Raw genomic sequence first — 13892 nt, 5'->3', positions numbered from 1 at the left:
CAGTTACCACACTTATATCTGAGTCCCATGAAGCTAGAGATCTCAATGGAAATATTTATTTCCTTTCTTTGTAGGCATTTTGTGGCTCTGGTGATCTCCCATGAATGATTAAATGGTTTCCTAGAACCCCATCTTATAAAGCATATACAGTATATATCAGTTGCAACTTTTTATTTAGCTTTAGGGGATATTAAGATTTATGTTATCATCAGGAGTTTATTCATTAAAAGCACTGTGTAACTTGGGACTGTGGTTATAATGTAGGCCAACTGTACAGAGAATTCTTTAATGGTTAGAGTGACTGCTAGACCTTGGAGAGTGAGGTATGTTGTTAGCCATTTAGCTGTCACTAGAACGAACTAATTTCAAATATTGTTCTCTTGGAGGCTGCCTGGGGAATTCTTGGAGTTGAAGTCCACACATCTTAAAGTTGCCAGGGTTGAGAAACACTGCCTTATAGGCTAAATTTGAAATTAAGTACATAACTAGGGACTGCTTACAGAAGGTCCATGGGATATATCATTATTATGGATTGTGACCATCCTTTATGTATGAACTTATGACAGTACCTTTCCCGTAAAACTTTAATTCTTTACTTGAAAAAGCTAGCTCTGAAATCAGAGAATTCTGATTTCAAATATAAACAAGTCTGGAAAGACCTGATCTTTTTTTCTTCTATTAAAAAACTATTTTTAATCAATTAATATTGTAGTCCCAAAATGGGAAAGGATTAAAATGGTGAACTCAAAATCCTGTAAGATAAAAATAACTTCATTTGTATTATATAATTATGCAAACAAATATTAGACTGTTGGCATATCAGTAATAATATTACAAGGCATAAAAAACTGTAATATATATTTTTTGCCATTGTGGACTTGGACTCGTCCAAGGAGTCTCCAGCAGTCAAGACTGACCTGAAGGCACATGTGAATGCATGTGGGTACACACAAACACACAGAGAATAAAAGGTATAAAACTGATAGTATTAATTTTTGATTACTTCTACAGGCCCCTGAATTTTCCCTAGTCTATAGTCATGCTAGAAACCACTGAAGTGTTAGGCTGTGTTCTAACCTTATAGAAATAGAATCTTTGGCAACTATTGAAATAGAAGCATTTCTAGATTTAATCCAGGAATGTTGTTGTTTTGAAATAGTACTGAACTACTGGAGAAAATTAGTAGAATAATCCTAAGTCTGCCTCCAGTGTTTGAGCACTTCTGTTTACTTGTGTACCAATAGATTTAGGTCTGGCAATATTCCTAACCACCTATGGCTGTCAGGGATCTATGTCTCATGAGGGACAGCCTAGAAGTAGCAGCAGCAAGTTATAGTTGGAAGTGACACAGCTCACTTCATCTGGTACAAAACTGACATAGCTGTACACAGTATATTCCAGAATCCATTCTGGTACTAAGGATTCATTTGCTGTCCACCAACACTCTTCAAAATAGAATTAATAGTTCTTCTCATTACTAAATAAAGCTTTTCACAGATAAATTTCCCCTGAAACGCTATCAGAAAGCATGCAGTCATAAAATAGGTTGCAGGGACAGCAAGTCTCAACATATGCAGGTTATAGTTTCCTTCAGTGTAGCTTTATTTCCCCCTTCCTGACGTTAAGAGAATATTGCAGGGGAAAAAAGACAGGTATCAGAATATGATGAAGAAGGAGACCAAACTGACAATTTCCTTAGGATATTTGTTGGTTTTTAACAATCTGCCTGTGCCAATATGTCTGTGCAACATTTTTAGTTTTTGACATTTATGTCCCTGCCACCGTAGACTGTATGATTAACAGCAGGCTTGAAAACTTGTGAGTCACCAAATACAGATCACCAGACATTCATATCACCCCATTATGAGTGTAATGATCCTTAATTTAGATCCAGAGTTGCCCTGTATAAGGAAAACAGTATTTCCATTGGATGTGCCTGTTTTATTCCCAAATTTGCAGTTCTTGTTGCAGCTCATGGTGTTATATTCACTATTGTTCAAATTCTCAGCAGATCTGCTGGGGATCGCATTAGACTCAAATGAGAGGAAATGACAGTGAAAAGCAGGAGGTGAGAAATCATGTATATAGTTATAATAATAGTAATAAAAAAAAACTTAATTTCTATTGCCTGCTGGGTATCACAAAAGGCAGCCAAAGGAGGGTTGCAGACAATTCACAACTTTTTCTTTCCTTTTGCCACAGAGGAAGACTTCTTGCTATAGATTTTTGGGAATCTTTTGGGCTAAATTTATGCTTGGAGGAGGGGGTGTGAGAAAAACCTCTTCTTCCTTTATTTTGCATTCTTGTAAACATAATCAAATATACATACAGACATAAACACACATTAATTGTGTAATAAAAGAAAGTCAAAATGGAGTTAAATGCTACACATTAACTAAATTACTACTTTGGCCCAAATTCTAAAACACCACTGTTAATGCCCAGTGATTTTTTTTTCTTTTTTGGAAACTCTGCTAGCCTAATGTCTTAAAAGTATACACTCTGTAAGATATATTGTTACTTAAGTCAGCTGGGGCAAGATGCATAAAACATTACCTTAACTGGTGTCAGTTTATGTAGCTTATTCATTAATTTCTTCATAGTATGACTGAAAGAAGCTGTATATAAATCTGTTTTGTTTATTTTTATTATTTGAGCTTCAGATTCAGGCTCTCTAAGCCTTTTAACTTGGACAAGTTCAATTTAAATCCCAAATACTTTGTTTCAAAAGGATTTACGCTTGACTAAATAGTACATAGCAAAAATGAGGAATGTAAGAAGAAACTTTATCCGGGAAATTGGGATAAATAAAGCATGTGTTAACAAAAGCCATTTAGCAAACCTCTAGATAAATTATTTTGTGTTATTTACTTTATGAAACAATAAATATTACAAAAAAAATCAGAACCCTGCTCAAATGTTAATTTATCAGATGTAGGTTCTGGTAAGTTGTTTCTGCAGATCTTAGAGTAAAACAGTAGTAAACAAAAGCAGGAATATGTTCTTCCAATGTTGCAGAATAATTCCTTTGGTCATCCTTGTGTATGAAAAGTCCGTATTTCTGGATGCCTTGGTAAATTCCAAATATGAAAACAATCTGTTTCTCTCTGAAACAATGAACTGAAACTAATGCAACTTTAGATTGCAGTAAGCAATCTAAAGTCGCATTAAGAACATTGTAGATTTTAGCTCCAAATGTGGAGATTACAGGGTAAATCCAGATCATACGAGTTGAAGTTCCAGCTCTTAAACTGCTTCTCCAACCAAAAAGCAATGCCTACCAACTCTTCTTAAACATTCTGTGAGATACTGAATATACACAAAAGAAATGTTTATGTTGTATTAATTTCATTTTCAGTTCAAAGAAGGCTAATTTAACATTTCTTTTTTTAAAATCCTTCCACTGGTTTACAGGAACAGGAAATTCAAGTTTGTCCTTTCAAAATTTGCACAAATAATATAATTTCATTAAATTCCTTCAGCTTCTTATAAAAAGGATTACTGATGATGGAGCCTCAAATGATTTCTCTGAAATGCCCAACAGATGTAGAATTTCAGAATCAGCAATATCAACAGGACCAAATAGTCCAAACAGGAAATACTTGAATTGAATAACAGCCAAAAGGAACCCTGAAATAATTCACACTCGGTTTTAAGTTCTATTCACTGTTTAAAACTGTTTCTTCAGAACTCATCTAACACAAAGTTTTAACATTACAAACTCTTTCTCAACTGGGATTATTGCATAATGCAGTACATATTTTTCAGGGATAAAAGAATAAACATGATGGCCATTACCATTATTTTCTGTACATATTTAAAATTGATTTTAAAAACCTGTTTTTTGGATGAATTCTGGGCTTTTTACTTTATATCAACTAGTGGATGATAATGATTTAATGATTAAATATGGATTTTTTTTTAAAAAAAGAAACATAATGTCAATCAGCATGCTTAGTGAACTCACAGTTGATGGTGAAGGAGTATGGTAAGCAAATTGTTTTCATGGACTCAGAAAAGGTGAAAATGGACAGTATGTTAGAGCAGTAAAGAGGACAAGGATTAATTCTAGGGAAGAAGGCAATTACTAATTTGGGCAAGTTCATGAAGTCTAAGGGCATCTCAGTGACAGTGAAGACCAGAATAGTTAAAGGAATGGTCTTTCCAGGGTAGTGCATGGCTATGAAAGCTGAACAATGAGCAAGAATGAGAGACAGAAGATCGACACCTTCAAATTATGGCTTTGGAAATGGTTACTATGAGTACTGTGAACTGTAGGAAGAACCAATTTGGGCCAAGTAAAGGCTGAATCTTCCCTTTAGCTGAAAGATGAAACCCACATATTTTGAACATCTGAAGATGGGATAGAAAAAAAAAATGCTTTGCAATATTGAGTGAAATAGAGGATGGTAAGACAACAAAGAAGGACCAAAGAAATTACTGGACTATACTTGGAAGAATTGTGAGTTATTCCTAAGGAAGGTCAACATAGCAAGGATTTAACCATCATCAGTTCTTTCTCTCAGGTTTACTTCCACTAATAATGGCTGATGATATTGCATCAATGTCACAGACCAAAGACTAAGGACATGGAAGTATGACCATGCCAAACATTCACTTCTGCAAAGACTAAATTATATTTGAGTTCCAGGTGGAAGTCAACAGCTTTGGACAGGGAAGCAGGACCTGGTTATAGGAAGTGGCCAGCTATTTCTCTCTACTTACATTTCCCACATAAGGAAAACTTTTTTTTTTTCTGGGCTTTGTATAATATATTGCCCTTGGCATTACTACAGGGAAGATATTCTAAGATCCCTTATGAGAACATGTTTGCCCATGTGGAACTGAGGGTCATGAAACAGGCCAACATGTGACATTTTGCTGGACCATCTGCAGGGACATCTGTAATGCTTATTTCTTGCCCCTGCTTCATCAGTACTCTGGAAAAGCAGACAACTTTTATATGAGCTTACTTCTTTCAGTATTTCTCTAGAAGTCTCTTTTTTTATATAACAATTTTATTAAATTTTAAAACAAAGAGATAAAATCTAACAGAAACTAATAAAGAGAAAGAGAACAGAGATGCAGAAAAAAAGAAAAGAAAAAGAAGAAAAGAGAAATAGAAAAGGAATAACTCCTGACTTCTTTTACAACAGATATAAGGAAAACTTACATTAAACTCTTACTCTAAGGTTACAACATAACATCCATTTTTTCTACTGTCAACTAATATTATTAATCAAATCCATATATCATAGTATGTGTGTAGAAATCTCAGTGGTAGAGCCTAATCCAGGATTTGTTAATCTTCAATCTACCTTGATACACTTCATGATCAGATCCCTAACATTTTCCAGGCTGGCATTTTCCCTCCTATGGCTTTGGAGGTATAACTTATTGTAGGTAGTACTTAGGTTAATATACATGATAGAAATACCATGAAATTTCCATGAGCTAGAGGTACACAGTTGTTACCCAACAAAATAACAGACCAGCATGAAATCTATTATATTTTGACTCAGTGATCTGAAAAACTGAGAAAGCTATTTTTTTCCATTTTATGTCATCAAAAAGTGAAATAACAAATTGAGAAATATCATGATAAACTATGTCTTATTTCTTATATCATTATTGCTGTTGTTATTCTGTAAGTATAGAAGCAAATAGAAATATCAGATGTTTATAAATGCTAATAAATCCTTAGGAAATATGCTGATATTATTCTGTTTGCAGCACTATATGCGCTGGGGATGCTAGTCTGTTATGATGGATAGCCTGATCTCAAGCAGTGGGTATAAGTGATCTCAAGCCCTTAATTAGTGCAGTAATATAGACAAATTAATGTGTATAATATGAAATGGACAGTGTTTTAACCACATCAAGATTTAGCTTGAAAAGCATTTGCCATTCAGTAAAAAGGACCTGGATTAAAATGTTGGATTCATTCATTACTGAGCCTGCTTTAAGTGTTAAGTCCCTCTGTCCTTCTAGACTAAGTTTCCACTGTGCTCTGTCTTCCTTTCATGTTTGTGTGAGCAGTGTTATATTTTGTTACCAGGCAAATTACCTTTCATATTTATGCTTTGGTGAAGTTGATGTTATTTCTGTAGAACATTATTTTTCATCCAGTAGGGCAAAATGGCATTATTTTCTAAGTACTGGTCAAATTTGCCATAGAGATTAGCAAAAGCCATTACTAGCCAAAAATAAAAATTGCAGTCATGCAAAGGTGAGCAGCCTGGAAAGGGAACAACAAGAAAGATTGCCATTGTTGCTGATAATTAGTCCAATCTTTGGCCACTTTCAATACACCTCTGAGGAACTCTTACAATGATAGAGTGCTCCTGGACACCAGTCAATTATGGAAGAACAGAATTGTTGATGTTGATAATTTATTGGCCGCCCTACTCCAATGGACTTTAGTTTTATTCAAATTTATTCAAATTTAAATACATAAGTATACAAGATTCTTCCCAAGACTTTAAACAAGACTGACTGAACTAGCCTTCCCTATTCAACGATCCCCTCAACAATATTCCCCACACATCCATTAGATCTTAAAATAGTCTCCCACTGATAATGATTGAGAGAATTTAAATTCAGTTTGCAGTAAGGGAAGTCAATTTGTTATAGGATTTCACAGCATTATAGTAGTGAAATCACTTAAAGACATCCCATACACCAATTTCTTTAAATAATAATTTCCTTTGAGATCAGCAGAAGTTAATGTAGGTTTTCCCAGTCTAGACAACTTCTACATGTGTGGACTTCAACTCCCAGAATTCCCCAGCAATCATGGCAATAGTAGAGAATGCTGAGAGTTGGAAGTCACTAAAGTTTTAAAAAATATATTTTAGAGCTAGTGGAATAGCAGCAAATGCTTCTGGTTATAGATTATGGATATGTATAATTTATAAATATTACAGGCTTATTTCTTTTTATCAAACTTGTGGTAGGGAAGATCTGGTAGGGGAAGAATATTATATGCTATATGAAGAAGCTCTGGAGGTAGGCAGGCAACATTTGTGTCCCAATGTGTGAGGTTCCCTATGTGTGAATTAAATAATCAGACAACCTTGATCTTGCAAAATCCATCTTACTGGGACAAATCTCAGGAGTCCCATGTAATATTCACCTATTTTTGAAATCTGATTGTTCCTCTTGAAGCAAGATGCCATTCCTTATATGAAAGATATCACTGTCATGTCACAATTAAAAAGCCAATTTACAAAAAAAAATGGTATGCAAAACATATAAGGGAGAAAGTACTCCTTTCTTGGCTACTACCTGGGTGCGTGAATGGCATGTGGAATCTGAAAAAGAAATTGTGTTTCCCTTCTGGTGTTTGCCATTGATCTGATGGATGTATGCTAGTTAACCAATAAAACATTTTCTAAGTAATTATTCTGGACTTTTTTCAAGGTGGTACATGTCATGTTGAGCCATCAAAGCAAGATTGTATCCTATATCCTTTCATCTTGCATTGTTCTAGGAGTGTGACCTTAATGCAGAGGGTAGTACACATTTTCACCACTCGGACTGCACTCAGTATGTTTCTGTTTCAAATTATACCTGTCACACTTTGCTATTTTCTCTGTGTCTGATGAACCTAATCTGAGTGTCATGTCCTACCCTGATAGTTTGATTGTCAAGTTCTGAAGAATTCTGAGGAAAAGAAAAAAAGTACAATTTAAGAAAAGTTTCTGTGAAGGTCAGCCTTTCTTCTAGTTTTTTGTCCCCATGTCCTTTATATAGAGGTCCTTTTGTATACCACTGGCAATTATTATAGGCTTTCTTATAGTAAATTGCATGAGTCTAGTATGTTGGCAATGGAATAATAGCTATTTCCTGTTCTGTGTTGTACCTACAGGGAATATCAGAAATACTGAAAAACTCAGTTATGACAAAGAGCATCAGTATGAAATAATGGTAACAGCTTTTGACTGTGGGCAGAAACGTGCAACTGAAGATGTCTTGGTACGCGTTGAAGTTAAGCCTGTGTGTAAACCTGGATGGCAAGGTAATAACTGTGTATCTTTATTACCTGTAAGTGTTAGTGTTAATTTAATTATACATTTTATACTGGAAATAAAGAAGTATCAGAAATGAAAATAGCAAAAGCTTAACAATAGTTTAAACTTTTAAAAATAGAGTGTATAATTTATCTGTTCAGTGCCAGTTATAATCTAATCTCATTTAAAAACTATGAAGTTGCCTAAATTAAGCTATCAGTAAGAAACACCTGACTCCCTTGTCTATGGGCTTCATTACCAGTTTTTATCCAGAATCTATAGTACTTTACTAATGAGAGGTTAGCATCCCAATTGCTTGCAGTTTTAGGGGAAAAAAACTAGTGTACTGTGACTTACTGATTGCACAGAGAGCATAATCAGCCAGTCTCAGAGATTTTGTGCCTGACCAACTCACCATCTCCATGTCTCAGTCCTACTCAAAGACATGTATGCTGGAAGTAAGGCAAAGGACAGATAGATGGAAAATACTGTAGTAGTGCTTGTAGTCTCACTGCATCAACCTATAGTCCTGTTAGTATTAGCCCATTGCTGCTGCAGGCATGTTGGGGCAAAGTTCACCAAGCAGCAATTCAGAGGGGCTGAGCAGAGGAATATGCCCAAATGCCTGGAATTGTTAGCACTGCTATTCTAAGTATATAAATCTGTCCATTTTTTATGGACAGTAAAGTAAGGACAGTAGGGGCTGGCATAAAAAGTTTAGATAAAGTGAAAGCTTCCTGTAAGTCAAAGCTTCCTGATTACTTCTGGACACATCCATGTAATCCTCTCAACAATATGATAATGGTTTGTCACTGCTGCCTTCTGATTTTTTAAAAAAACTTTCCATCGAGCCTATATCCATAGAATTTCCTTATAGTCTCCCATCTAAGGATCAACTCATTCCAACCATGCTTAGCTTTTTGAAATCAGCTACTGTTCATTATGTGCTGCCACTGTGCTGGTGGAAAAGAAATAAAAAATCTCCCTTTAGCTGTTTCCTTCTTTCAGGATATATTTTTTTTTTAATGTACCACTTAACCCTACAGCTCTCTTATTCCCTGGGGTGGGCTTCAAGCCAAGTATTTATTCTGCCCAACCCTGTTGGCTTTTTGGTTTCAACCAAGGTCATCTGAGATTGCTGCTTGCTGTAAATACATAATTAACTGATCAGCTGCAGTACAATCAAACACCTGGCATCAGCAGGGAAAGTGATCCACCAATGGTGTTAATAAAACCAACAATCATTCATGCCTAATGCTGCCACTACTGCTGGTTTAAAGACATCACTAGTGATATGGCTGAAGTATTTTAGACAGAAGCTTGGTGAATGCAATCCCTGACCACCTTCCAATCTCTTCTGGGTATCATCATAAATGAGCAATTGGCAGGCTCAAAGTAGAAGTAGGGCCAATTCAATTGAGCTGCCACTAGCCCAAATAATTATAATTGTAATAAAGCCTTAAAAACAGGTGTGTGCTAGAATGTTCTCACCAGAGATATTGGAGCAGAATCGCAGTGTCCTGTTCAGCACAAAGAGTCATTTCAAATTCTAACTTTCCCATTGTGGCAGCTCTTGCATCCGTGCTAAGCTTTAGTAAATTGAGAAAGACATATGAAGAGTAATCCCATTAGAATCTAGAATTTAGGCTGAGTCTTTAAAGTTATGAGTTGGTGAGTTAGAATAGAGCCTTATGATGTTTTAATTCAGCCCATGGGATCTGAGTTATATTTGGTTCAAAATACAGAGAATAAATTATTTTCTCATGTAAATCGAAGGTAAATCTCTTTTTTTCAAAAGAAAGAATAATTAGGGATGTTTTGGGTTTTGTACATTGCATCCAATAACAGTCAAGGGTTTATTTTTAGCATTTGTCTTTGTGACTGATTAGATGTCAGGTTTGCCCTATTTAATGTTCCATTGGGATCAATGCAAAGGTAATATAAGAGTATCCGAGGTAACATATCTAGGTCACTTTCCTTTCCAATGTTCCCAGGTGCTTAAAAGGGATTTTTATGGAGAGCAAGAAGTGTATCATCTTGAATGGATAGAAATATAAATATGGCATGTTTCTTTTACATATTACCATTTGTGAATTAATGAGTAAGCTTTCTCTGGAAAGCATTTGCTGATGATGTACAATATAAGACTACATATACTGATATTGTATGTACAACTTAAGGCTATAGAAGTCAAAAGTGCTTGTCTGAGACTGAAATCAGTGAGTTTTGTCCTTAAAAATTCAGAGCAGGTTAAGCACTGACAAATTATTGCAGGATGTTTGTATTCTTTCATTTCAATTCTTTAAACTTTAGAATCTGAAGTATACAGGACTTTCAAAAAAGAAGCAAAGAAAGAAAGAGAAGATTCAAATATACAGTACCAATTGTGTGACCTTCTGATCTATGCAGTGCCATTATTCCTTTAAGTAAAGTATTCAAAAATGAAGAAATAGTATGTTTTCTACACCAAACTAATGTATAGCTACTGTTCCTTGATTATTTACACATTATATTTTAAGACTGTCATATCTAAATCTTGCTTCTTTGCATATTGTCCCAATTCACACACTCTGAGGGACAATACTGTTCTCTGGAGTGTTCTTTAACAGAGTTTCAACACTTCCTTATCCAGGGCAGGGCTTACAACCCCTTCTATGTAAACTCCTCTAACCACAAATGCCAGAAATATGAGTAGGGTTTCCTGTCATTTTGAGGTGGGAAACTTTGTAGTATAAATGCTGAAAAAAGGCTTGATTTTAAAAATCAAAGACAATGCTCCACACAAAATTCCACATGAAATCTGATCCCATCGTACTTGAGGAAGTAGACAGGGTTCTTGATGCATTAAACTCATCTACCTGTGTATTAGATCCATATCCCTCCTGGCTAGCTAAGGCTTTCCAGTAGGTGACATGTGGCTGGGTCCAGACAGTACTGAATTCTTCCTTGAGAGAGGAAATGGTCTCACCAATATTGAAGAAGACGATGGTCTGCCCCCTTCTCAAGAAGTCATTGCTGGGCCCAGCCATATTAAATAATATGTATCCTGTTTCCAAACTTCCTTTTTTAGGGACGGTTGTTGCGAAGATGTTCATGCTGCAACTCCGAAGAACCCTGAAGGAAACAGATTATCTAGACCCCTTTCAATTAGTTTTTAGGCTTGGGTATGGGACCAAGACAGCATTGATCACACATGAAGCCACGGGGGGAGGTCATCTACTGACATGGGGTGAAGTATCATCAATATGCTGATGATACTCAGTTATACCTCTCTGGTCCAGGCCAACCATATGATGCTGTTAAGGTCCTTTCTCTATCTGGAGACTGTAAGGGTCTGAATGGGGAAGAACAGGCTTAAACTTAGTCCTAGCAACACTGATTGGCTTTGGGTTTAAAAGCCTCTGCAACTGGTAATCTGCCATCTCTACTTCTGGATGTGCTGACACTGCTCCAGACAGAACTGGTGTACAATTTGGTAGTTCTTTTGAACTCATGGCTCCTGTTTGAGGAACAAGTGATAACCATGGCCAGGGGGACTTTTGCACGATTACATCTTGTGTGCCAATTATGCCTTTCCCAGGTCAGGAAGAGCAGCTTATGGTTACTTATGCCTGGTTACTTCTACTGAACCTTGGTACACCCATGATACACCTCTGCTCCCATAGCTGCACTGGCTTCCAGCAAGCTTTTGAGTGCAATTCAAGATGCTGGTCACCCATAAAGCCCTTTATGGCATGCATCTGGATTATTTGCAGGACCACCTTTCTCCGATAATTTCTGCCCACCCTGTTAGATCCAACTGAAGAAGCATCTGTTCCCAGTGTGGTCTTTTAAAATGCTAGCTGATCACTGCTCCATCCTAGAATGTCCTGAGGTGTGCACTGATTTATTACCCAGGTTTCCTTGTACATGACCTGTCCATTAGAACTATTGGAAAATGGCCTTTTATTTGTCTCTATAATAGGTAAACCACCCCAATATAGGATTACAATGAAAGGATTAAAAAAAAAAATTCTGGGATCATCTTTGTTGCAAAAACAAAAACAATTCCACTTTGGATCATTTAAAAGAAAGAACACTATTTTCATGAGTGTTGCTGAGTGCTACCTCAGCAAATGTTTTAAGATGGAATTAAGGTACTAACCATAAACACAGCAAGATTTGCAATTTAAATTCTAAGGGTTGAAATAATCTTAGCATGTGACTCTCTTTTTCTTAATATAGCATAATTATCATTTCTGTCCTCAGCTAGAAACATAAGGTGACTGAATATTTGAAATGAAACAAAATATATTCCATTTGCCACCATCTTATGTATACAAAGTTGAATAGCATTGATGGAGATTTGCATATCAGCAACATACTCTGTCTTGAAAATCTTGCATAAGACATATCTGGGTATACTGATTACAGTTTAAATGGGACTATTACTTTAAAGAATGAGCTGCAACATCTAAGTGTCTCTGACAATTAAGCAATATTTTTGTGCTAAATTCACTGTGCAAACAGGAATCTTTAATTTTAGCGACCATTGTTTTGAATCTTTAATTTTAGTGACTGTTGTTTTGACTTCAATATGCAAGGTCTCTAATATATATTTGCAAACAAATATAGATAGTATTTGGGTAAAAGCTGGCAGTGTTGTTAAAAACAGGAGCCTTTTATGACTGAGCCTTGATTTGAAATCATTTAATTGCAATTCAGTTATTCTGATTACAGTACAGTAATCCTCAGAGGACTTTCTTTGAACATGACCTGGTTATTTTTGTCCAAGGACTATAAAAGTATTAATGTTCAACACTGGACAGAACTAAAATAGAGTTGGATTTTCAGGTTGCAAATAATACTTTAACATATTAGAATTTATGGCAATTTTAACACAAGATGGTTTCCTTTATTTTGTGAACAACTGCCATATAACTTCTTCATATGGCACCCTAAATCATATTAATCCATATTAATCTAGGAATGTACATTAGTTTTTTTTTCTCTATCATATGATAATTCCTTCCTTCCTTCCTTCCTTCCTTCCTTCCTTCCTTCCTTCCTTCCTTGAAGGAAGGAGGAGGAAGGAAGGGAGGGAGGGAGGGTGGGAGGGAGGAAGGATAACATTAATAAATATACAATAATGTGCATTAAATTCATGTATTCAGCAATGTATTATGGCATAAATTTAAAAACATTTTAGGAACCCAGCAATTTTAAAAAGATATAGAAATATATGGCTCTTTCTCATCAGACCCTTCTATGAGTACTGTATATGCATGAATATATGAACAAATCCATATGTCCATAGCCATATTCTTAGTTAGAAAAATCTAACTAAGCTTATCTTTAGACCAAGCCCATTGAGTGATAACATTCATCTTACAGCAGTGATTGTTATTGCAAATCATTATATTTGACCCATTGTGACAAGTGATTCTGAGTCTGCTTTCATCCATAATGTTTGTAATAGAATTTTTGTGGGTGGGGAGAGGCAAAGTTGATTTTTTAGCAGAATTGTCAAACTGTTAGCAAATGTTTATGTCCCTCAGAATCAGAATATTACAGAACCAAAAGGTCATTAATATAAAATGCTTTTGTGAAATTTATAGTTTGTTTATTGGTGTATTTTGGTAAGAAGAGCATGGGTTAAATTTTTGCAATGAAGAAGATAACTGGGGGTGGGGGTGGGCAAAAGAATGGAGGCAGAGATGGAATTAGTAATACACAGGTATGCATAGTTACACATAAGTGAAGTTCATCAATCCCGCTGAAATATAAATGTGTTCATGAGCTTCTCTAGAGTATGTATGTGTTTGCTGCTTCATAATTAAAGACATGAAGTAGTCCTGGTCCTGTATTTGTAGAGCATTCCACATGTGGAGATAATATTAG

General features: G+C 35.6%; 1 protein-coding gene across 1 annotated transcript in view; it reads left to right on the top strand.

Annotated features, from left to right (window-relative positions):
• CLSTN2 (calsyntenin 2) overlaps positions 1 to 13892 on the top strand; it is a 111456-nt gene that overhangs the window by 14089 nt on the left and 83475 nt on the right. Inside the window, exon 4 of the mRNA XM_063307783.1 lies at positions 7871 to 8020. Within this exon, the coding sequence (XP_063163853.1) occupies positions 7871 to 8020 (150 nt within the window). The remainder of the gene's footprint in view (positions 1 to 7870; positions 8021 to 13892) is intronic.

Source organism: Candoia aspera, chromosome 6, assembly GCF_035149785.1.
Source record: "Candoia aspera isolate rCanAsp1 chromosome 6, rCanAsp1.hap2, whole genome shotgun sequence".
Lineage (NCBI taxonomy): Eukaryota > Metazoa > Chordata > Lepidosauria > Squamata > Boidae > Candoia > Candoia aspera.
This window is presented reverse-complemented; position numbering and strand designations above follow the sequence as displayed.